The sequence below is a fragment of the Triticum aestivum genome, chromosome 1B (genome assembly GCF_018294505.1).
Source record: "Triticum aestivum cultivar Chinese Spring chromosome 1B, IWGSC CS RefSeq v2.1, whole genome shotgun sequence".
Lineage (NCBI taxonomy): Eukaryota > Viridiplantae > Streptophyta > Magnoliopsida > Poales > Poaceae > Triticum > Triticum aestivum.
Window position 1 is genome coordinate 106,811,911 of NC_057795.1, and position 25,761 is coordinate 106,837,671.

Below are 25,761 nucleotides of genomic sequence, written 5' to 3' on the forward strand. Positions count from 1 at the left end.
TCCGCCACGACACCGGCACTACCGCGCGCCGCCTCGAACCGAGCCCCTGTCGGCCGCCCTCGTCGTGGTCGGGCCACTCCATCCGCGTGCCCACCGTCTCCACAGACGCCGCCGCCACCACTGCACGCCGCTCCTCGTCGGACCAGCATGCCGCCGACAAATCATAATTATAGGGTTACGTTCTAGCATCTAGGCTCACTACATTGACCTGCTGAAAGTTTTCAGCTCTAGGAACAATTCAGAATTCCATGTCCATAAGTTAGTAAAATAATGAGCACTATTATCTTGCTGACCTTTGCTTGTTCCCTGTTTGTAATTACACGTACCTATCTATATCAATCTAATATCACCATTAGGCCACCCACTGTAAAATTAGATGCAAATCTGAACCATCAGTGCATCAATCAAAATTCAGATAAGTTCAAAAAACAGTGACCTCTAAACTTTAAGAGGCTACCTGCAACACAAGGAAGTTAGTCACCAACAGCAGAGAGCAGACAGTGCAATCGAAGCAGCTAACAACAGCTGCTGCGAAACAGTAAAATTTATTTGTGCTTACATGGTAATATCAAACAAAGAGAAATAAATCAATTGGTGAAATATTATACAATCATAGTCTCGGGAAACAAGAGAATACAATTGACAAGACAATAACTAGGACCACACAGCTAGAAGATTAAACTGTTATGCAAGGCCTCAGTTTATCTATCGGTGGAAAACTACTCTTTTCTAAAATCAGTAAACTGTATTCATTCAGTTATCAGTTCGCAAGAGGATTGAGAGCATACGGATATCAAATCCGGGAAGATCATGGCCATGATAGCACACCGGCGGCATGCACGCTTGTAATCCACCGCAGGCCGTGCCCCCGCAGCGACGCATCTGCGTCCAACTCGGCCGCCAGGCGGCTACCAGTCTTATCTGGATTCTCTGATGCCGGCGGGTCGAGCAACTATCCCATGGACGCGCGTCGCTCGTGGGTTAAGTTTCTACAATGTCCTCCTGCTCCGTCCCCGTCGCCGCCACTCCGCTCGGCCATGGTTGTCCGCTGAACAGGGGAACTAGATGGGATGATGTTCTGTCTCGTGAGTGAGCCGATGTCGCAGCGTGCCGATCGAGCCGAGCAGAAGCGCGGGTTCACGCGAGCCGACGTAAAGGAGCCCTGCAGTAGCGAGAGTGGATGCCGTGGGATGCAATCGGGGGACACGTGGCGCTATCCTAGATTGGGTACGCACGGGAGGAGCCCTGGAGACGGTCTCCACGGAATTTTTTTCCCATCACAACAGCAATCTCTAGCTTCCAGACCACGAAATTTGGAGAGCTAGAGCAACCTGCAGACCACGAAACAGATCAAAATAAGCTTCCAGCCATGAGGTTCCCCAGTTTAGTGCTTGCGTGGGCTGCGGCGGTGCTGGTCGCCGTGGCCGGCTTCTCGGCGGTGGCAGATGCGTCGCCTCCGCCGTCCAAGTTTCTGAAGGTTGGGTTCTACGAGCACACGTGCCCACAGGCCGAGTACATCGTGCGCGACGCCGTCCGCCGCGCCTTCGCCCGCAACCCAGGGCTCGCCGCGGGCATCATCCGTATGCATTTCCATGATTGCTTCGTCAGGGTAAGCAATGACCATCATGCACCCATGCACCCCTACTCCATTCACGGTTCATGCAACCTTATCAGTGCCACGTGAACATGCATGTAGCTGATCTGACCATTGATTTTTATGTTGGTTGACACGTGTAGGGCTGCGATGGCTCGCTGCTGATCAACTCGACGCCCGGGAACTTGGCGGAGAAGGATTCGCAGGCCAACAACCCAAGCATGCGTGGCTTCGAGGTCATCGACGAGGCCAAGGCAGCCCTAGAGGCGAGCTGCCCGCGCACCGTTTCCTGCGCCGACGTGCTCGCCTTCGCGGCGCGCGACGGGGCCTACCTTGCCGGCGGCATCAACTACCGCGTGCCCTCTGGTCGCCGTGACGGCCGCGTGTCTATCGCCGACGAGGTGCTCAACAACAACGTGCCATTCCCGACTGGCGAGGTCGCGGAGCTCGTGGCCAGCTTCAAGCGCAAGGGGCTCTCCGCTGACGACATGGTCACGCTCTCCGGCGCACACACCATCGGTCGATCCCACTGCTCCTCCTTCACACAGCGCATTTACAACTTCTCAGGTGAGGTCGGTCGGACCGACCCGTCCATCGACAGGTCCTACGCGGCGGAGCTGAAGCATCAGTGCCCTCCGTCAACGGACAACCCTAACGACCCCACAGTGGTGCCGCTGGACCCGGTCACGCTGGGGGAGTTTGACAACCAGTACTTCAAGAACGTACTAGCGCGCAAGGTGCCGCTCACCTCCGACAAGACACTACTCACCAGCCCCCGGACCGCCGGTATCGTCGCGTTCCACGCCGCCGTGGAGAAGGCATGGCAGGCCAAGTTCGCTGCCGCCATGGTCAAGATGGGCAAGGTGGAGGTTCTCACCGGTGAAGAGGGGGAGATCAGGGAGAAGTGCTTTGTCGTCAACCACCAGTAGTCAATCATTCCAAAGTCATTCAAAGCATAGCTATATATTTTGTGTGTCCGTCGATCGCAGATCATACTGTTAGTTGTCAGTGTATGTAATTTGACTTTCCAAGGTGATTTCATTGTTAGTTGTTTGTGTATGTCCAAAAGAGTTTTTCTTCCACACGTCAACGTAAAGATGATGTTATGAGTTTTGACTAATGTGCATGCAAGCTCGATCAAGGACAAACTAAAACGAAAGAAATTCACTCATAAACAATTCACATCGCTACAAACAAGGGCAGAACTTCTAGAAGAAAAACATAAACAATTCGTGTACATCATCCAAACTACACTAGTGCAGAACCGGGCAATAGCACTGGTTCGTAAAGCCCTTTAGTGCCGGTTCCATAACCGGCACTAAAGTGTGGGCACGAAAGCCCCCCCCCCCTCCTTTAGTACCGGTTCAGCACGAACCGGTGGTAAAGGGTAACCACGTGGCACGAACTAGCTCCGGGGGGCTGGAGCCCTTTAGTACCAGTTGGTAATACCAACCGGTACTATAAGGTTTGTTTTTTTTTTAGTTTTATGATTTCTTTTTCATTTAATTTTGTATTTTCATTTTAATTCTTTTTTGTTTGCTGGTATTTTACGATACTACACATTGTACACGTTATGAATATATATATATATAGAATTTCTAGTAGAACCAATCATGCATATATATATCATCAATGTCTCACAAACCACCATATTAATTAATTCACACATACACAAATGTATAGCTAGCAATATACAATTTCTCCTACATATGCATGTTGCCTTCGGAGCCAGTGGCATTAGCCTAATTGGTGCCTTCGGAGCACGATGACAATTGAAAGTGGTTTTCATGGGGGCGGTAGCGGGTAATAGTATTCTCCCTTCGGATTTATGACCTGGTTGAGCAAAAATCCCGCTATTTCCTCTTGAAGTGCTTCTACGCGCTCCGTTTCTAGGAGCTTCTCCCGCACCTCTCTAAACTGTTAAGAAGGAGATCAATATGCATGTGTATTAGTTGTGTGACTAGATATCGATAATGGTGTAAAAATTGTGAATAGTGTTCTGACAAGCGTACTCATTCCTGTCTTTGAGATCTGCTCCTTTCGGACGCCATCATGCGAATGTTCTCGCAAATGCAGAATACACACAGATCAGTCCCCTGCGCCTGCTTCAGGGCCTTTACGAGAATGGTATTTGATTAGATAATAATTAATCAAGCATGATAATGAAAAAGATGGCAGCTAGCTAGCTAGCTAGTACTACTTAATTAGTTACCTTTGGTCAAAACCATTGAAGCTTTTTTTTTCATTCGCCATCCGTGACGCTGATGAACCTTGCCCAAGCCCTGCCCGCCGACAAAGAAAATGAATAAAGGGGTTATTAAATAGTTCATATCATGAAATAACGAACTAAATAGACTGAGATATATAGTTAATAATGATTGAAATTACCTGTTGACTATCCCAAACAAGATGTTATAGTCAGTTTTAACTTTGAGTAGTGAGTCCAGTATTTCAACTGTTCCGTCGTCAACTTTAATGATACACAAGACCCAGTGAAATCTGCATGCACACACGTTTGCATGTCTTAATTAAGCGGGCATATGTAAGCAAATATATGTAGCTAGCTAGTAGGCAAAAACAGAGAATTTATAGTACAAGACAGTGTGACTCACTAGAAGTTGTAAGGAAGTAGTATATCTTTATTGTATTTGAGGCGCTTCAAGAACTCTAGCATGTTGTCCTCTACGTCCTTTTGATGATGTCGATTTATCCGCCATGTGTATTCATTAACGGTGTTTGGGTCAATGAACCCAATGCCATAGCGTCCAGCTTTTCTCATTTCATACATCTTCATCCTGCATAATACCACAGAAAAGAATATAGTGAGGATAATTACAGATAATGATTGACGATCAAAAGGATCACTACAACTAGCTTGAGACTTAAATTACAGAAAGAAATCACTTACAGACAATAGCAACTGACGATAGATTTGTCAAGTGCGTCTTGATTGTATAACTGAAACAGTTCAGAATACTCAATGGACAGAGCTTTCTCATGGAAGTAATGATCCTCCTTGACATTCACCATGAGGGACACTCGATCTGAAATCTTGGTAATGTTCATGTACCATTGATGCAATTCATACATTCTCGTTGGGAGGTTCTTGACCTTGTCTGGCTCGACCAAAGGTTGGCCCCGGACATATTTCCATTTTATTTCATCCTCTCTAAGCACAAGCATGGGCTCGATCTCGAGGAGTTGTCCAACAGAGATTTTAAGAACTTCAGCCTGCATTATATGGTCCTCCGTTATTACCACATTTCCCACCTCAGGAACATAAACTGTTTGCCCACAATAATATTGGGCGCGTGTACTATCACGTGTTGTTGGCACAACAAGCGAGGGGATCGATTGCGCCGCCTGTTCTCCCAGCTGGGGAATGGTTTTCCCGCATTTTTTGACAGCTGCTTCTTGTTTGCTCGATCCCGAGCTCGCCTCCTTATGTAGACGTGCTCGATTTAACTTCCTGATGTGGCGCTCATAGTCTGTGTCAACAGGCTTGGGAGCTGGTGGTTGAGCCATACAAATGAAGTGGTCAATCGTTTCCTCAGGCACTTTCTCCCTTGGCGGCGGTGGTGGTTTCGGTGCAAAATGGGCTTCCACCTCGGCCTTCGATATGGCTGCGATTTCCTCCTCGGACCTGTCATAAGCCCTCTGCGGAAGAGGCATGAGGCTTGGACCATATTTATATCGCTTGCCTTCGCCTGTACTTCCTGTACTACCTCGACTTGTACCGCTATGCACCATAGCTACGGGGTGTCTCTTCTGCGATTGCTGAGGCGGCGGAGATGGCTGACGGGGCTGAGTTGGACGAGGAGGAGTGGCCGCCTGAAGCTGTGCCGGACTTGGAGGAGGAGTGGCCTGAGGTTGTGCCGGACTTGGAGGGGGAGTGGACGTTTGATGCTGTGGCGAACTTGGAGGAGGAGGAGTGGCCTGACACTTTGCCGGACTTGGAGGAGGAGTGGCCTGACACTTTGCTGGACTTGGTGGACTTGCAGGAGCGGGAGACTGCTGACTCGGTGGCGGACTTCGACGAGGAGTCGGCTGACGCGGTGTCGGTGGCCTTCGAAAGATGATGCAATCCTTTTTCCATAGGATGATACGATGGTTGGCCTCTCCAAGAAAGCGCTCGTCGTCACCTCCAGTAATGTCAAGCTCTAGCTCCGAATATGGGTCCACCACCTCATCAACCAAGACACGAGCATAGCCCGCTGGAATCGGGTTGCAATGGAAGGTTGCCTCGGGGGGATTTGTAAAAGCAACGGCGTCCGCCACCTTCATGGATATGTTCTTCATTTTGACGTGTAGCTCGCAGCTAGTGTTCTCCATGATGTCATCCATGGGGTATCTACCCAGCATTGCATCGTCCGGGGCGGAACCCACGCTGCTTCTCGGCATGGATGGAGCGGTGCTATCCAATGCTGGATCATTCGCTAGCTGCTGCAGCTGCTGAGACCCCCTTTGCTGGGTAAGTGAGTCGATCTGCTCCTGCTGCCGCTGGAATTTGACTACCAATTCCGCTTGACTTGCTTCTAGGCCTTGAAGGCGTTCATAGTCCCGCTTCCTCTGCTCCTCCTTCATCTTCCTCTTCTTCTCCTCCGCAATCTTCTTTCTCGCACGGGTTCTGTAGTCGGTGTTCCAGTCTGAAAACCCCTCATACCACGGAATAGTGCCCTTGCCTCGTGTTCTTCCCGGGTGTTCAGGATTTCCCAGGGCACGCGTAAGCTCGTCGTTCTCTCTGTTGGGCTGGAACACCCCCGATCGTGCCTCTTCTATTGCAACAAGTATCGCATCGTCGGCTCCCTTCAGACTTGCCCTCGTCGAAACATTGCCTGTCTTCGGGTCCAACTCCCCCCATGCGCATAGAACCAAGTCCTGACCCTGGGGGGCCAGCTCTTAGTAACCGGAGTGGCACCTGCATCCTCCATCTCTTTCTCAGACTTATCCCACTTAGGCATTGCCACCGCATAGCCACCTCGCCCCAGCTTATGGAACTTATCCTTTTTTTCGGCATTCTTCTTGTTTATTCTCGACCGTTCCTTAGCTAATTCCGAATCCTTGAATTTCACGAAATCGTCCCAATGAGCACGTTGGTTCTCTAGTGTTCCCTCGAATACTGGAGTCTTCCTTCCTCCCTTGACGTACTTGTCCCATTCACGATTCTTGTGGTTCTTGAATGCAACCGCCATCTTCCTAAGAGCAGCGTCCTTGACTTTCTGCACATCTGCTTCTGTGAAATGATCTGGTAGGGTGAAATGTTCCATGAGAGTATCCCAAAGCAGATCTTTTTGATTCTTGTCGACAAAAGTAACATCTGGACGTGGAGCAGCGTCCTCTTTGCCTTTTTGTCTTTTGTCTTTTGCTGGCTCTCTCCATTCTTGAAGGGAGATCGGGAGTTGGTCCTTCACAAGAACTCCGCACTGACGAACGAACTTGTCCGCAATCTTCTTAGGCGCTAATGGTTCGCCATTAGGTCTGACTGCCTCGATATTGTACTTTACGCCCTCCTTCAACTTTTTGTTCGGGCCTCGTTTCGTCCTTTTGCCTGAAGATTTGCTCGATCCGGATGGCTGAAAGAACAAAGATCGATTCGTTAATATATCTTCAAGTCATTTAAAACATGTGATGATCACCAGATACCTGCTTATATAAATATATATACCTCGCCGGTCTTTGTTGTTTCAGGATCAACATGTTCTTCGTCATCGTCATAATCGTAGTTCATGACTTCATCAATTCGGTCGTCGCGATCGAATATCATATCACCCTCTCCGGTGTTGTTTAGAAATTCGGAGCCGTCATAATCTTCTTCATTCTGATCATCATCTGGCCCGCGTATCATATCGAACATGGTCTGTTCTCCCTCTCTGTCGGTATTGTCTGCCATAGCTTTTATTTAACTAATTCAAAAGAAATATAAAACAATTTAGTATTCAAATTACATCGTCTCGAATAATAGATATAATCTCGAATACTTCGTCTAGAATAATAGATATAATCTCGAATACATCGTCTCGAATAATATATAATATTGAATAGTACATCACTGGCTAGCTAATTAAAGATCGAATACTACAGAAGAATCTAGGACACTCGCGGTTCCTGCGGCGCGGGCGGTGGACACCCAAAGAGAAGGAACCCTCACAGGATCATAGCTGAAGTGAGATCCCCGAAGATACTGCCAGGTATTGGAGAACCTGCCGCCCTCTAACGCAACCATGTAGCGATGGACGTGCTCGTCCTCCTCCCTGACACGGCGACGTACCACCTCCGGCGGGGCCGGGTCCCTCCGCACCGAAACTGGCCCACGCGAACGCCACCAAACGAGATCAGGGTCGACGACGGGACCCGGGGCCGGGTTCCTCATCAAGCGGCGCGCCCCTCCAGGCAGCACCTCCCAGTGCCAGCCCGGCGGAGCCCAGTCCCGGACATGGGTCGGCTGGACGTCGTCGCGGACGGGTCGACGGCGAGGATGCGGGCCGGGCATCGTCGAGAACAAATACTAGCTATATGCCCGCAAAAAGTAACATTTTTTTAATGATTGGATTTTGATAACTAAAATTTCTAACATTTCTACTATTTCAAAAATCTATATACTATTTCATACTAATTAAGCATCTAACACTAAAAACAGAAAACACAACTTCTATACATCCATTAAAAAACTGAAAAACAATATTATATAAAAAAATTCCATACTAATTAAACACTAATTATATCCATCTAACATGCATTCATACATATATAATAGTGAAAAAATAATAATCTAAATAATCTAAACTAATTAAACATACAAAATACGTATATACTAATATATACATGCATTAATTCATACATATGTGTGTGTGTGTGTTCATCATGCTTGTGTGTGTGTGTATGGGCTCGGGGAGGGGCGGCGCCCATGGTGGCCGCCGGGGGCGAGGGAGAGGTGTTAGAGGGGGAGAGCTCACAGCGGGGCGACGGCGACGGCGAGGCGACGGTCGGGGGCGGTGAAGGGCCGGGGCGGCGACGCGCGGACAACGCGACGGGGATGGGCCCGGGGCGGCGACGGAGACGAGGGCGGCGACGGGGACGGGGGCGGCGACGGAGATGAGGGCGGCGACGGGGACGGGGGCGGCGACAGCGACGGAGACGACGGAAACAGAGGAAGAAACAGAGGGAGAATGAAATTTTCGCAAGTGTTGTTTATATAGGAGGGGCCTTTAGTACCGGTTTGTCCCACCAACCGGTACTAAAGGCCAGTTTTAGCCAACCCAAGCGGCGGGAAGCGACCCCCTTTAGTATCGGGTGGTGGCACAAACCGGTAGTAAAGGCCCCTCCCCTTTAGTACCGGTTGGTGGCTCCAACCGGTACTAAAGGCATCGCGCTGCCACCCCAAAGTTTAGTCCCACCTCGCCGGGCGAAGGGCAGCCGCACTGGTTTATAAACCCAGCCGCGGTTACCACTTCGAACTCCTCTATATAGCAGGCTTGTGGGTCTAAACTCTGCGCGCTGCCCTGTGAGTCTGCTGGGCCTTTAAAGCCTGTAATTACACACATGTGGCCTATCAGGCCCACAGGGTAGCGCCCCAAATTTTTTATAGTTTTTTTCTTTTCTGCTTTATTTTCTTCTATTTATTTTTGCGTAGTTTTTTGTATAGTTTTTTATTTTCTGTTATATTTATTTTCTTCTATTTATTTGTGAGTAGTTTTTCATCTAGTTTGCCAAAATTCAACATTTTCAGAGTTCATTTTGTAGTGATTTTCAATTTCACGGTCATTTTTTAAACGATTGAAAAATAGCAAATATAATTTTTTTTCTTTTCTACTTTATTTTTTCTTCTATTTATTTCTGAGTAGTTTTTTCTTTTCTGCTATATTTATTTTCTTCTATTTATTTTTGAGTAGTTTTTTATATATTTTTTTCTTTTCAGCTATAGTTTTTCTTTCTTTTCTGCTATTTTTTCTTTTCTGCAAAACTTGATGGTCAAAGTCTGGAGTTATAACTTTAAAAAAAAGAAATGTCGACGTGCAATTAGTTTTTGCCATAACAGAAGAAGTCCGGAGTTGTAATAAGTTATTAAAAATAAAAAAGAGGTGCAATGCTCGTTAATTTGCTTCAAGCCTTTCGGAATAGTGTAAACTGCACTGCGCATAGCTCCGTGCAGTCTGCCGTATTCCTGAAGGCTTGAAGCTAAGCAACGTGAGCATTGATCCTCTTCTTCATCGTCTCTGCACTCAGGGCTTATAAACCGCTCCTAGTCCCTCTCACTTCGTGAGGTGGGACAAAAAAACTGCTTATGTCTGGTTCATCCATGAACCGGTACTAAAGGTGCTCGTGGGGCCCCAGCCTTACCAGACACAACCTCATTAGTACCGGTTCGTGGTACGAACCGGCACTAAATGGTGATGGTGGGGCCATAGCCTGACCGGAGGCTGACACAGCCTCTTTAGGTACAAAAAATTACAAACTTTCTGTTAGTGCCCGTAGTTTTCAAATTTGAATAGTTTAAATTTTGAATTATTTGAAATTAGTGTGAATTTGTTTGCACATAAAATTTCTTCGCGTTTCAAATACCAAAACACATAACTACCCTAACTATTACAGAGATTCCCCTCTCGGTGCGAAACACAGAAGAAAGTGATGATAGCTAGTGAAGCCGATCACATCCGAGATCTTTGGGTGTGAAACTTTTTCTTCGCATGTGTCCCTTTGCGCCGTAACCATGGAAAATCTTCATCATTTAACGGGATGCTCGGGTCAATATTCACTGTGAATGGAGCAATTTCATCAAACTTTTCATAATCTTCTGACTTGTAAGAGTTCTTCAACTAATGGCCTTAGGTACACATCAATGTCGTTGCCGGGTTGCTTAGGGCCTTGGATGAGCACTGGCATCATAATGAACTTCCGCTTCATGCACAACCAAGGAGGAAGGTTATACAAACATAGAGTCACAGGCCAGGTGCTATGGTTGCTGCTCTGCTCCCCAAAAGGATTAATGCCATCTGCGCTTAGACCAAACCATACGCTTCTTGCGTCATCTGCAAACTCCTTCCCGTACTTTCTTTCGATTTTTCTCCACTGCGACCCGTCAGTGGGTACTCTCAACTTTACGTATTTCTTACGGTCTTCTCTGTGCCATCGCATCGCCTTGGCATGCTCTTTGTTTTGGAACAAACGTTTCAACCGTGGTATTATAGGAGAATACCACATCACCTTGGCAGGAATCTTCTTCCTGGGGCGCTTGCCCTCGACATCACCATGCTCATCGCGGCTGATCTTATAGCGCAATGCACCACATACCGGTTAAGCGTTCAAATCCTCGTACTCACCGTGGTAGAGGATGCAATCATTAGGGCATGCATGTATCTTCTGCACCTCTAACCCTAGAGGGCAGACAGCCTTCTTTGCTTCGTACGTACTCTCGGGCAATTTGTTGTCCTTTGGAAGCATATCCTTTATCATTACCAGCAACTTTCCAAATCCCTTGTCAGATACACCATTCTCTGCCTTCCATTGCAGCAATTCCAGTGTGGTGCCCAACTTTTTCTTGTCACCTACGCAATTCGGGTACAACAATTTTTTATGATCCTCTAATATGCGCTGCAACTTCTTCTTCTCCAAATCACTTGCGCAGTTTCTCTTTGCATCGGCAATGGCCCAACCTAGATCATCAACGGGCTCATCTGATGCCTCTTCTTCAGCTTCTTCCTGCATTGCCGGCTCAGCTTTTTCCCTCATTACTGGCTCAGCTTCTTCCCCATTGTTGTATCATCGTATTCAGGGAACCCATGGCCAGGATAGCTGTCGTCGTCCTCTTCTTCTTCATTGTCTTCCATCATAACCCCTCTTTCTCTGTGCTTGGTCCAAACATTATAGTGGGGCATGAAACCGGACTCAAACAGGTGGACGTGAATGGTTCTTGACGTAGAGTAATTGCGACCATTCTTACAGCCAGCACATGGACAAGGCATAAAACCATCCGCCCGCTTGTTTGCCTCAGCCGCAAGCAGAAAAGTATGCACGCCCTCAACGAACTGGGGAGAGCATTAGTCATCGTACATCCATTGCCGGCTCATCTTCATTACACAACACTGAATAGACCAAATTAATACAAGTTCATACATAAAGTTTATACAACACTTAAATGCAACAAATAAATAACTCTCTAGCTAAAGCATTTAAATGCAACAACAAATGCGATCAAGATCGCAACTAAGGTAACAATTGATCCAATAGCATAATGATACCAAGCCTCACTATCAATGGCATATTTTCTAATCTTTCTAATGTTCAAGCGCATTTTCTCCATCTTGATCTTGTGATCATCGACGACATCGGCAACATGCAACTCCAATTCCATCTTCTCCCCTCAATTCTTTTCAATTTTTCTTTCAAGTACTCGTTTTCTCTTTCAACTAAATTTAACCTCTCGACAATAGGGTCGGTTGGAATTTCCGATTCACATACCTCCTAGATAAAAATATCTATGTCAACTTGATGGGCATAATTTGTCATAAACACGAAATGCAACAAATAGTTTTAAAAGAGAATATACCACATCCGAATCATAACAAGGACGAGGACCGACGGGGACGGATATCAAAACCATGGCACTATGTATAACAAACAACGTACGGGTAAGATAATTATTATACGAGTAACTATATATCCAAATCACACAAACATCAATTTTTTATATAAAATTTCATGAACAAGAGGCTCACCACAAGGTGGTGCCGGCGACGGGACGGTGCGGGCGATCGACGGTGGTTACGACGGAGATTTAGAAGGCACTAAGTAAACCACACCTACATATGCAAACTAAGTGTTATTTTGACCTCAAATTGCATATAAATCAAATACTACCACATATAATTCCTCCCAAATTACTAAAACCCACAATTAATCACTATATAAACCAATGCAAGAGCTAATCTAGCAATGAGAGATGAAAGGACAAAGTTGCTAACCTTGGTGATCATTTGAATGGATGAGGGCCTGCAAATCTTGACAAATTTGGGGCAAATTTTGTGATGAACTCGAGAGGAAGAAGGGAAGAACAGAGGAGAGGGAGAGGGGAAAGGGGGAAGAACAGAGTGCGGGTGGACGAAGGATTTATATAGGACGATCTTTAGTACCGGTTCGTGCCACGAAGCGGTACTAAAGGTGCTGGAAGGGCCCCACTCTGACAACATCCTGCCACCACTCTCATTAGTACCGGTTCGTGGCACGAACCAGTGCTAAAGGTTTGCCATGAACCGGTACTAAAGAGCTCCTCCCGGCTAGCCGTTGGAACCGGCACTAATGGACACATTAGTGCCGGTTCTGTTACAAACCGGGACTAATGTGTCTCACATTTGACCCTTTTTCTACTAGTGCTAGCACGACGTTGGCCCCGGGCATCCAGCGCAATTAAAAAGACCGTATAAAGAATTAGTCTCAAAAGCATTTCTGTTTTGTTGAAGAAGTATACACAGGTAACATTCATTCCCACATCCCTTTACTTTTGGTTGTTAACAAGTCTGATGTGTGTCAGATGATTGATTGTCTTGTTAATACAAAGTTTGAGTATAGATAGTGACGCACATCAATATTGCTGGTAAATACTGTATGTATTTGCATGTCGGTGGAGATGCGACGGAGCTAAAGATCACACCGTATTAGATTTGCATGCATACACACTCGTACCTTCCTTAGAATTTACAACCCGGAGCTAAGACATTTTCTTCATCTACTCACAAAAAAAAGACATTTCTTCATCACAGGAGTTGTTCTCGTCATCAGGACTTATAAACTTAGATTTTTTTTGAAACGGAGGATGTACCACCGGCCTCTGCATCTGGACGATGTATGCAACCGTATTATTAATTATTCTCAAAGACCTTACAAGCTAATACATTAATAAGTCTGAAGCCACCATCTTGGCAACGCATGTTGCTACTCATATCCCTTGATGAAGGGATGCCGAATGTCCGAGCCTAATACCAAACAGACATCGCAACAAACCCTAACATCTAAAGCAGGATGCCCCATCCAAGCCACTACCTAGATTGGGTCACACACCAGTCCGGCACACTCACAGTGAGCACCGCACGCTGCAAGGGCCGTAAACTTCATCTTCCATCAATCCATCCTCAAAGCAGAACTAATGCATTGACCTTACTAGGCCTTTCTGACATCGACGCCACCATGACGCCAGACAGCGTCGCCCTCCGGCGTGAGTCCATCAACTCACATCGAACGCCAAGCCTCCACTGCGCCACGCCGCCGAGACCCGCCGTCATTGATGCGGAAGTTGAAACCCCGCTCCGCCTCTGGGCCCTTCCAATCACCACCTGCTCTAAAACGATGCCCTCAAGAGGGAGAACGGCACCATAGTTTCCGTCATCATCCGACCTGGGAGACCCAGATCCATGGTTTCCCCAGAAGCAGATGCCTCCTGGTGGAAGAGGGGCACGCCAACTGCAGCTGCCCAAGAACACGAGCTGTGTCCACGACCACTGCTCTCTCGACGACGCCTTCAAGAAGGACACGATACCATGAGCGTCGTTGCCGCCCTAGGATTTTCACCCGAAAAACCGTGGAGTGGGAAAAGGTGGGGCGAACATGAACGACGTCTCCAGGAAGAAAAATGGCACCCTCAGGCGGCGGCGCCGTCAAGGCCGGCAGGAGCCGACCAGGGAATTATCCTAATCTGAATCTGCACCTCCTGCTCCGTCCCATTCGGTGACCGGCAAGCAGCGCAGCCATGACCGGTATGACGGAGTGTACGATGCAAGTGTTGGAGGAAGAAGCAGCTCGACGCTGTTGGCCACCGATGTAACGAGACGTGGCACCAACCCGCTAGTGGATCGCCGGACATCGGACCAGATCCCCAGCAGCCCGCCCGCCCCACCGCGCCACTGGACAGGAAGGCCCACCTCGGGGCTGCCGCCCCGGATCCAAGGCCCTCCGCCTTAGATCGGGAGGAGCAGCACCAGCACTGCCACCACAATCGCCGATAGGATGCCGGCTAGCCGCCACACCGCCGAAGTCCAGATCTGGGCCGTCATGAACCAGATCGGCGCCGCCGCAGCCCAGATCGAGATCACACCCTCGAGCCAGGGAGCCCCACGTCACCCTTTGACCCGCGAGAGGGAGGAGTGCCTTCGCCGCCGCCGGCGCACGCACAGGCTAAGCCTGGTGCCTACCAACGGCGGCGATGGAGGGAAGGGAGAGGGAGGGGCGGTGACCCGGGGGCTAGGGGTGGAGCCCCTCGGTCGCCCGTGCGGGGGGCGACAGAGGGGAGGGGCTGCAGAGGGAGAGGGAGCCAGACAAACTTGTCTACCACTTATAAACTTAGGTAGAGCGATAATGTACTATTCTCATCCTCGCCTGACTTCATATATTCTTCCTCTGTTCACAAACATAAGATGTTTTAACTTTTTCTAAATCAGATGTATATAGACACGTTTTAGTATGTTTGTTCACCAATTTCAATCTGTATGTAGTCTATATTAAAATATCCAAACATTTTGTATTAATTAACAGAGGAAGTAACATTTTTTCCATAGAATCCAAAAAGGATCGAGTTCGACTATCAAACTAAGGTCCACATTCCTAGTTACTACAACATCCAATTTTAGGCTAATTAAGTAACCTGTGATTCCAGATGGATGGGGTTTAAGAAATAGTCAAACAATTGAGAATGTACGGAGAAGGGGCGTAGGGGACTGCTTACGTCACTGAATCTCAATCCGGCGTAGGGCAGATTCATTTATGCTGCGTGCCAATGAAGCTATATATATATAAGGACAATGGTATTTGGCACACGTGTTTTCTTGGGCCTGTAGTTTAAATTAGGCAGAAAAAATGGCGTTGAAGGGGAACCAAACCCAGACCCTCTTATACGAAACTAAGCTGCAACATCCAGTTGTGCTAGCCCACTTAACTGATTCCATACAACTTACATACCAATTGTATCTTTCTAAGATGAAAATAAACAAAAAAGACAGTGATTAGTAACTGATAATCCAAACCGGCTGCCTCACTTGTACGGGTTTTAGAACAATGCGCCCTGGTTCTATCATTTTTTTCTACATGTTTTACACGGTTCACAAACCCGGGCTTGCTCTTCACTCGTTTTCTCATATGCAAAATATCATGATGTTTGCACCTAAGTTATCATGTACAAAGTTTTAATGTTGTCATGCTTTTCTCACTCAAGTTTTTGCGGTATGTTTCTCAATAGCTTTTTTCCTGTTTGTACTTAAATTATCAGGTATGGGCTTCATATATTACCATGATATTTGCAGATAAGTATCGGGGCTGTATTTTTCAATAACCGCCCCTACCCCCGGTCAATATTACCATGGTGTTTGTACGTAAGTAATCAGATCTGTGATGACTAAATTATCATGTTATTTAGACAGAAGTTATCGCGTGCTCATAAAAAAATTCACTTGGGCAAATTTACTATAGTGTTTTGTATCAAAGTTATCATGTTTGCGGTGTGTAAATCATCATGGTAGGTACATAGAAGGTATTGCGTGTATGTTTTCAACAATTTTTTCATCCCCAGATCAGAAAAATTACCATGATGTTCATACACAAGTTATCACATCTGCATGAGTAAATTATCATACTATTTACACAAAGGTTATCAGGGATACGTTTTTAACAACTTTTTCCCCGGGTCAACAATTACCGTGGTGTTTGTACGAATATTATCACGATTGTGATGCGTATATTACCGTGTTATTTACACACAATTTATCGAGGTATGTTTCAACATCTTTTTCTCCAAATCAAAAGTTAACATGATGTATGTACGTAAGTTATCATGTCTTCGGTGCGTGAATTACCATTCTGTTTACATAGAAATTAGCGGGAATTATTTTCTCAATAAATTTTCACCTAGTCAAACTTTTTCCTTATTTGGTCAATGCTACCGAGGTATTTACATCCAGGTTATCAGATATGCAGTCTGTATATTACCATGCTATTTACACATAATTTATCTAGGGTATGTTTTTGAACAACTCTTTCCCTTGATCAAAGTTACCGAGGTGTGTATGTAAGTTATTAGGTCTGAAGTTACCAGAGGTATGTTTTAACAAACTTGTTTCTCTGGGGATGAAAAGTTACCGCGGAGTTTGTACGTAAGTTATCACGTCTGTTGTTTGCATATTACCATGCTATTTGCACTGAAGTTACCAGAGGGTACACTACTAAAAAAAGATCTGCTAGTGGCGCATCTATTTTTGCTATTAATGGCGCACTATAGGTGTGCCACTAGTAACAAATACTAATGGCGCACATTTGGTGTGCCATTATTATGCCTAGAAGTGCTACATTACTATATGACTTAGTAATGGCGCACCACATAGAAGTGTGCTATTAATAACAATCTTTTTTTCAAAAAAAATTGCAGAATTTTTTTTTCAATTTTTTTTCCAGAATTGTTTTTTCAGCCCGAGCACGCTTAACTTCGCAGTTCTATCCAACCCCAGCATCAACTCACTTAACAGACACTTGTTGATATATCTATCATATCAATCCTATTAAACCTTGTTGATGTTTAGGACTTTGTTCATGTTCATGAGTGTGATGAAATTTTGAAAAATATTTCAAACTTCCCCATCATATTACGTATCATACTTTGAACATTTTTTCCAAAAAAGAATTCAAAACCAATTTTTTTTCTACTACTAGTGGCGCACCTAGCAAATGGTGCGCCATTACTAAGTTTGAATTTTTTCTGTTTTCCCCCTCTAGATCTTAAAAGCCTCGTATCTTTTATTTTGTTAGGTTTTTGGGGATTCTAAAAATCTTCAACAAGGTTGCCCCAATTGAATTCGGATGTAACTTTTCAAGTGGATGATTTTTCATATATAAAACTTTTTAATCTGAGTTCGTATGCAAAAGTTATGCCCATTTTACAAATCCAGAGATATTTTGCAAATAAAGTCGAAATTCATATTTGTAAATTTTCCCAACAACTAGACCACATATCACATGGGAAACTTATTTTCTTTTATTTTTTTGACATTTCCATCATTTTCTTTTATTTTTTTATAACTAAAAAGGCAGTCCACAGGGGGAGTGCATTTGAAAGTTAGTAATGACGCACCTGCACAAAGTGCGCCATTACTATGTGTATCACTTGGTCAAACCTTGGTCAAACTTAGTAATGGCACACTTTGCATAGGTGCGTCATTACTAAGTTTGACCAAGTTTTAACTCAGTCATACACATAGTAATGGCGCACTTTATAAAGGTGCGCCATTACTATGTCAACTTAGTAATGATGCACCTATACAAAGTGTGCCATTACTATGTGTATGCCAGGGTCAAACCTTGGTCAAACTTAGTAATGGCGCACTTTTCACCTGGTGCATCATTACTGTTTTGGTTACTAATAGTGCACCTACACATGGTGCGCCATTTCTATATAGCAATGGCGCACCACATGTATAGTGCGTCATTAATATCCATATTAGCTATAGCCGTTTTTCTAGTAGTGGTATATTTTAAAACAACTTCTTTCGTCGGGGTTAAAAAGTTACTATGGTGTTTGTACATAAATTATCACTTTTGTTGTGTGCATATTACCATGATATTTGCACAAAAGTTAATGGGGTGTATGTTTTTCAACAACTTTTCTCCCGGATCAAAATGTTACCGTGATATTTATACGTAGGTTATCAACTCTGTTGTGAGTGTATTACCATGTTGTTTACACAAACGTTGTCGGAGTACGTTTAGAGCAAAAAAAATCAAGCTCAAACTATCACTGTGTTTGTATGTAAAATTACCAGGTTTTCTTTCTATATATTACTATGTTATTTGCACAGGACTTACAGGGGTAAATAGTTCAGAGAAAAAAATGCTTTAGAACTAGCGATTTCCTAAACAGCGTGCATCAAAAGAGATGGAGGTTCAAAATAAAATGTCGTTGTGTTCTTGTTCTCTATCTAAAACAAATGTAGGCCTACATGGAACATCAAGGCGTGCCGAGTGTCCTAGCTTGAGTACCTGCTTCATGGGAGATAGGTTCAAATGAGGTTCAGAAGAATGTTGAGATTCTGATGCAAGAAAAATAGCAGTTGTAAGCGGGGTAGTAGCATTTTTTGCATCAACGGTGAAGTGCATCAGTAGGCAATGCCCAAAATTCACATGAGAGAGAGAAAGAGAGATGGTGATGGAGATAGAGCAGCAGCCTGCATTGGTTTCAAGAGGACGTCCACATCAACATGCGTCTGTCAGCAACACTTGAACTTTTATCCCAATTTTCCTCCAAAACTACAACCTACTACAATCACCAGCAGTGCATCTTCTTCTCCGCCGATGAGGGGCAAGCTTGGTTGATGTCTCTTAGTTGACATGTCCAAAAAACAATCTAGTAGCAGGTGTGTGTAGTGTTGGAACGAACCACCCGATGGACCGGAGTGAATGCGGATTGAGCGACCAAATTTAGCTGGTGTGGAACCTACGACCAGGCTTCCAAACCAGTAGTACACGTACATGTGTGTCGTGATCTGAAAACATCCTCCCGGAGATTGAGACAGGCCGAGCTGAAACATGTCAACCGAGAAGAAGTATGTCTCAGTTCATAGGATGAGCTCAACCCTCTCTCAATTAACATGTAAACACGGGGGGGAATCCAGGGCGACAATGAAGAGGCCGAGCTCCCTGATGTTGGGGAGGGTGGCGGAGCATGGGACGGTGACTGTGTTCGGGAGCATCCAGGCGTTGAGGAAGAAGTGGGTGAGGCGTGTAGCAGAAGAGCATGACCGTCAACGCACGTTAGAGAACAGGAGAGGGCAGCGATGGGAGTCCTCGACGAAGAAGCACTGGGGCATGCTGCGTTGGTGAAGAGTGGAGGCCGTGCAAGCCTGCGCAGTCGCCGGAGTTGAGGAGCCGGGTGGGACGGGGCTGGAAGCTCTGTCGACGGTGTCAGCCCCTGGGCATCCACTTCCCAGGAGCAGGCGATGCTGGTGCGGGAGTCGGCGAAGCATGGGAGGGGCGGCGCGAGCCAGGCGGTGGCGGCGTACAATGGTGTGACGACGGTGGCCGATGGAGAGCCGATGGCGCGCGTGCGGTAGTGCACGGCGGCGTGACGTATCTAAGGACAGGTCAGGAGGTTGAGGAAGGGCCTCACTTTTCTCAGGTGCCGGGGACTACCCGGTCCTGCGGGATGAGGATCCGAACGAGCATCACGGGACAAAGAAAAAAAGGTGCCGTGCGATGCGGATCCAACGTCGAACGAACCGTGTGGCAGTTTGCAAAAACAATTACGGTTGCCATATATACATATTACGTATATATAATACTCTGTAACACGCTTGATTAGTAGCTGTACGAGTAAGCAAGACTGGTTTTGCTGCGGTTCGGTGGATGAGTTCATGGAAGCAGATATTACAGCCACACGACAATGATCTAGTATTTGGTTGTTGACCCGGTATAACACGCGGCGGCGCCATCATTTTTTCCCAATTGCTATACAGTGACTGCATACATAAACACTCAGTTGAGCCGTCAGCCCATCTCTATATCGACCAGTGATATGATAACCCATTTCCACCTCGTGCATAGCTAGCTCATTAATTTGCTTAAGCATTGCACAGGCGACCTTTATTCTAGAATGTTGCACAAGTAACCTTCACGCAACGACACAGTCAGTTACGCTAGTGATAACATTAAGCAGATAGTGACAATTCTGGCACATTGTCGACGACCAAGTATTTATGTTTCAGATGGAGACACGCTGTCGGAGAGACATGATACTCTACCTTTTTGTACGTAAGGCTTCATAGTACAAGGTGTACTTTGCACTGACCGAGAGTACGTATAGACACTTTCTTTGTCCTCAGGATTGTTTGTTATAGAAGAATTGTCTTTTTGACGAGAACAGCAGGAGCTCTGCCTTTGCATTATAGGAGAAAAAGAGGGTACAAGTCATACAACGCTAGGCCGATGCCCCAAGTCTAGAAACATGTCATATACACAGGCGTACAACCGAAAACACAAGAAAAGAGCTATGGGAGCCCCATATCACTCGCCAAGAACGGCCGTCCCTCTCGTGGCCTCATTGAAACACCGGATGTCATCTCTGATAAGCCTTGTCAGCGCCAACGCCGTCAGCTCCTTGTGTTCAAAAACTCTTCGGTTCCTCTCCTTCCATAAGTTCCAGACGATGTATGCTCCCAAAGTGATCTCTTCCTTGGTTTTTTCTCTCATTTCCCTGACAATGCTCAACTGATCCCACCATTCTGAGATTGAATGTGCCATTTCAGCTGCAGCCCAAACCGCATTGTTTTGCTAACTCCTAGAAGCAGACCTCTCTTGCATATGAGCATTTCAGCGCTATGTGGCTCGCAGTTTCAGGTTCTTGGTTGTAGAGCTTGCATTGGTCATTGTTTGGCCATCCTCTAGCCTGAAGGCGGTAGGCCGTCCAATTTTTATTCTGTAATAACAACCAGATGCAGAATTTAACCTTTCCCTCCATCTTGCTCCTCCACACTCGTGCTAGCCCAGGCTTTTCAATTCTTGCGCAAAATTGTGCATCATAGGCTGAACATGCGTTGTAGGCAGCCGATGTAGTGAGGTTCCAAACAGCAGTGTCCCTCTCGACTGAGAGGTTTATCATTTGCACCTCATGCCAAAGGTGCACAAATTGGTTCAGCTGAGTCTCCGTGTCCAGTCGCTGCAGCCCTTGCATCCATTTCCCGTTGCGTAGCCCCTCCTTAACCGTAAGTTTTTTTGAAATGAGCAAGTTTAAACACATCAGGTGCCAGCACACTAGGTGAATTCCGTTGAGCCATTTGTCCATCCAGAAGCTAGCAATGCTTCCGTCACCCAAACAGATCGTTGTGCAGCTTGAAAAGAGTTATCTATCTGTGTCTTCACATGGCGTGGCAGATCCTTTCCATGGTCTCTCTTCCTCTTGCCATTTGAACCACTCCCATCTCAGTCTCAATGCCCGGCTGAAACACTCAATGTTTTTGATTCCCAAACCACCGTATTTCTTGGCGTGCAGACTTGCCTCCAGTTTACTAGACTCTTGCCACCGATCAATCTGTCCTCTCCCTCCCACAGGGAATTTTTCCTCGGCTTATCCACTTTGCTTATTAGCCATTTGTCCGGGGAGAACACTGTCAAGAAAAAGATAGCCGTAGCCGTGACCACTGAGTTGGTATACACCAATCTGCCAGCCCTATTCATCATCCGACACCTCCTTGGGGCAAGCTTGCCCGCAATCTTATCAATTAGCGGTTGCATTTCCACCCTCTCTGGCCTTCACACGCCAAGTGGCAAACCAAGGTACTGGCATGGGAAAGCTCCCAACTTCCCACCAAAGTCAGCCAACAGAGGTCCCAGGTCAATCCCAGCACATGCCACAGGATACGCTACCGTCTTCTGGATATTTGCTCTTAGGCCCGAGGCATCAGCAAATAGATTCAGGATGGCATGAACAGCTTTGATATCTTGAGACCGTGGGTTGACAAATAGGGCCGCATCATCGGCATATAAAGTTATAAACTGGATCTGAAGCGCGCCATTCTGACAGTGAGGGGGGAGAGGATGTTTCTCTGGGTGTCCAGCGAACGTAATTTTTGGAGCGGCTCCATGGCAAGGATGAACACCAATGGCGACACCGGATCCCCTTGCCGCAATCCACTTCTATGCAAAATCGAGGTGCCCGACAAACTGTTCAGTAGAACCCTGGTGGAGGAGGAGGAAAGGATCAAAGAGATCATGTCTCACCATCTTTGCTCAAAACCCATAGCCTCCATGACCTCGAGTAGAAAACCCCAGCAAACAGAGTCAAAAGCCTTGGCGATATCGAGCTTGAGGGAAAAAAGGGATGATTTGGCACAGTGTGCAGCGTTGGTCACATTTTTTACATACAGGAAGTTGTCCTAGATTGAATGCCCACGAATGAAAGCACTTTGATTGTGCGAGACAAGGTGCTTGATCTCAGGGGCCAAACGCATTGCTAACATCTTGCTCACCAAGTGGGGTACGATGTGCATGAGACTTATTGGCCTGAAATCACTTGCATCATGCGCTCCCTCCTTTTTAGGCAGAAGCACCACGTTTGTTGTGTTGATAATGTGCCAGCAGCGGCCTCTCAAACTGTGTACATAATTGAAAGCAGCCAACAGGTCCGTTTTGATTGTTTCCCAACAATGCTTGAAAAAGGCCCCAGTGAAACCATCTGGCCCCGGTGCCTTTTCTCCATGCGTCCCTTGAATTGCAGCCAGCAGCTCCTGCTCAGAAAAAGCCCCTTCCAGATGGCTCAAATCACGCCGCGACAGCCCCAGCAACTCCCAGTTGAGCCTGGCGGTACGAGTGAATGGTGCTCCGATGAGGTTCTTGAATCTGTCAAACAGAATTTTGGCCTTGCCCTCATGTTCAAACATCGGGCCGTTAGCGCCGCTTAGATGGGGAATGTAATTTTTGCGGCATCGCCCAAAGGCCCGCAGGTGAAAGAAGCGAGTGCTTGCATCTCCCTCTCTGATTTCAGTCATTCGTGATTTTTGCCGCCACCTTGCTCTGTCCACAGCCGCAAAGCCCAGCAATTTGGCCTTGAGCCGCGCCCGTAGCCCCCTCTAGGCCTCTGTAAGGGCCCGCTCCTCCTCTGCAAGGTCAAGACCAAAGATCACATCATTGGCCAGCGCTGACATGAAAGCTGTCCAGCGCACTTTCTGCTTATTCCATCCTTTGAGAGCCTTTGCCGTCCTCGAGAGCTTTGTGGGCAGCACACGGATGGGGTCGCGTGATTTCACCTCCTTTGACCACGCGCCTTGCACAATCTCCTCAAAATCGGGGCATCTTAACTAGTGATTCTCGAACCGAAAGGCCCTGCAGTGCGACACATCCATTCTTCTCAGCACAAGTGGACAGTGGTCAGAGACATTGGTGGAGGCTGGCGACAGCTGAAAATGAGGGAATAGAGCCTCCCAATCACTAGTGACCATAACCCTGCCAATTCTGGTGAGTGTGGTATTCTCCCTCTCATTTGGCCAGGTGAATTTCCTCCCAAACAAAGGGAAATCAATCAGCTCAAGGTCATCAATCTCCGCTCTAAATTTCCCCATCAGCCACAAGGTGATATTATTGTTGCTCTTGTCCATCGCCTGACAACTCATGTTAAAATCACTAAGAACCATCCAACATGACAACATTTGTTGCTTAATTCACTTTAGCTCTTCAATGAACTCCATTTTGGCCTCCTCTGATTGCGGTCCATACACCCCAGATATTGACCAAGTCTTTCCGTCAGATTTGTTCCTTCCAGTACCAGAAACCGAGTGCACTCAAATCGCTAGGGGCTCCGGGGTGATCTCATGATCATCACAGCAGGCAATCAGAACTGCCCCCTCCCCCTTGATCCATTTGCTGGCAGAGAGATGAAGCTGTCAACATACTTGGGCCCCAGTGTCTCGATCACCAAGCTTTTGCTCATATCACTGATTTTGGTTTCTTGCAGGCACACAATCTTGCACTTGAGCTCAGCAACAAACAACTGCACCGCCCTTCTCTTTGTAGAGAGATGAAAAATTGTCTGAGATCTCTTGAACCTTAGTTATGCTTTCATTCATCGACAAACAATTCACATTCCCTTCTCTCTTGGTATTTTGTCGTCCGACACATGTGTTCCATTGCATACGTCATTGCATTAGTTAACATCGCCTGATGCAACACGGTTCATGAGCTGTCAGAAGAGTGTCGTGTGTTCCACCTAATTAAGGTGCCATGCCGCGCTACAGCCACGTCCATGTTCTTTTGATGACAAAAATTAGAGGACATTTTTTATTTTTGGCAAAGATAAAGGGTACCATGTAGCTCAACCTACACAAAACCACACTCAGATAGATAAGGTGCAACGTAGTTTCAAGTTATTGAAAGATTTATGAAACATGTGTTCTACTTGAGATATTTGGAGCTTGTCGTGATGAATAGATGTACGGAGAAACGTCAGTTAGTATGTGTGTGATGGATGCAGCACCGTAAGAGATATTTGTAAGTTCACTGAATTTGCAATTTGGGTAAATCAATTTTGCGAGAGAAGAAAATATGGGATGATACGAAGCTCTAAAGGCCGAGCCAGGAACGAGACGATGCAGCTCGCTGCGGCATGTCAAGCAGAGGCTAGGGGCTTTTAATATTTGATTCCCCCTCGGATTAGGCAGTTCCCTAGCCCAAGGCTCGAACGGCGCTGCGAGCGGAGCCGAACAGTGGAGGGACGAGCGGTTTCAAGAGGAGGTGTTGGTGTTGGGGAACGTAGCATGCAATTTCAAAAAAATTCCAACAATCACGCAAGATCTATCTAGGAGATGCATAGCAACGAGAGAGGGAGAGTGTGTCCACGTACCCTCGTTGACCGAAAGCGGAAGCGTTTAGTTAATGCGATTGATGTAGTCGAACGTCTTCACGATCTAACTGATCCAAGTACCGAACATACGGCACCTTGCTGTTCACCACACGTTCAGCACGATGACGTCCCTCGAACTCTTGATCTAGTAGAGGGTCGAGGGAGAGTTTCGTCAGCACGACGGCGTGGCGACGGTGTTGATGATGTTACCGGCGCAGGGTTCGCCTAACACTATGACGATATGACCGAGGTGTTAAACTGTGGAGGGGGGCACCTCACACGTCTAAGAGATTATCTGTTGTGCTTTGGGGTGCCCCTGACCCCGTATATAAAGGAGGGAGGGAGGATGCGGCCGGCCTAGAGGGGCGCGCCAAAGGGGGGAGTCCTACTAGGACTCCCAGTCCTAGTAGGATTCCCCTTCCTTTTCAGAGTAGGAGAAGGGGGAAGGGAAAGAGAGAGGGAGAAGGAAAGGGGGTCCGCACTCCCTCCCCTAGTCCAATTCGGTTTGGCTAGGGGGCGCGCGCGCCACCTCCTGGCCACCGGCCTCCTCTTCCCACTAAGGCCCATGAAGGCCCAATACTCTCCCGGGGGGTTCCAGTAACCTCCCGGTACTCCGGAAAATGTCCAAACTTATCTGAAACATTTCCGGTGTCCGAACATAACCTTCCAATATATCAATCTTTATGTCTCGACCATTTCGAGACTCCTCGTCATGTCCGTGATCTCATCCGGTACTCCCAACAAACTTCGGTCATCAGAAACACATAACTCTTAATACATGTCGTCATCGAACGTTAAGCGTGTGGATCCTACGGGT

General features: G+C 46.7%; 1 protein-coding gene across 1 annotated transcript; it reads left to right on the forward strand.

Moving 5' to 3' along the window:
- Positions 1-1,328: 1,328 nt before the first annotated feature.
- Positions 1,329-2,566, forward strand: LOC123087657 (peroxidase 5-like). Its single transcript, XM_044509707.1, has 2 exons — positions 1,329-1,609; positions 1,738-2,566. The coding sequence occupies exons 1-2, from the start codon at positions 1,370-1,372 to the stop codon at positions 2,521-2,523; spliced, it is 1,026 nt and encodes a 341-aa protein (XP_044365642.1). The 5' UTR covers positions 1,329-1,369; the 3' UTR covers positions 2,524-2,566.
- Positions 2,567-25,761: the final 23,195 nt, after the last annotated feature.

Excerpts from the sequence above, each read along its gene's own strand:
- LOC123087657 (XM_044509707.1), top strand. The coding sequence starts at position 1,370 with ATGAGGTTCCCCAGTTTAGTGCTTGCGTGGGCTGCGGCGGTGCTGGTC. Across the intron at positions 1,610-1,737 it reads TCCATGATTGCTTCGTCAGG|GGCTGCGATGGCTCGCTGCT; the intron begins GTAAGCAATGAC and ends TGACACGTGTAG.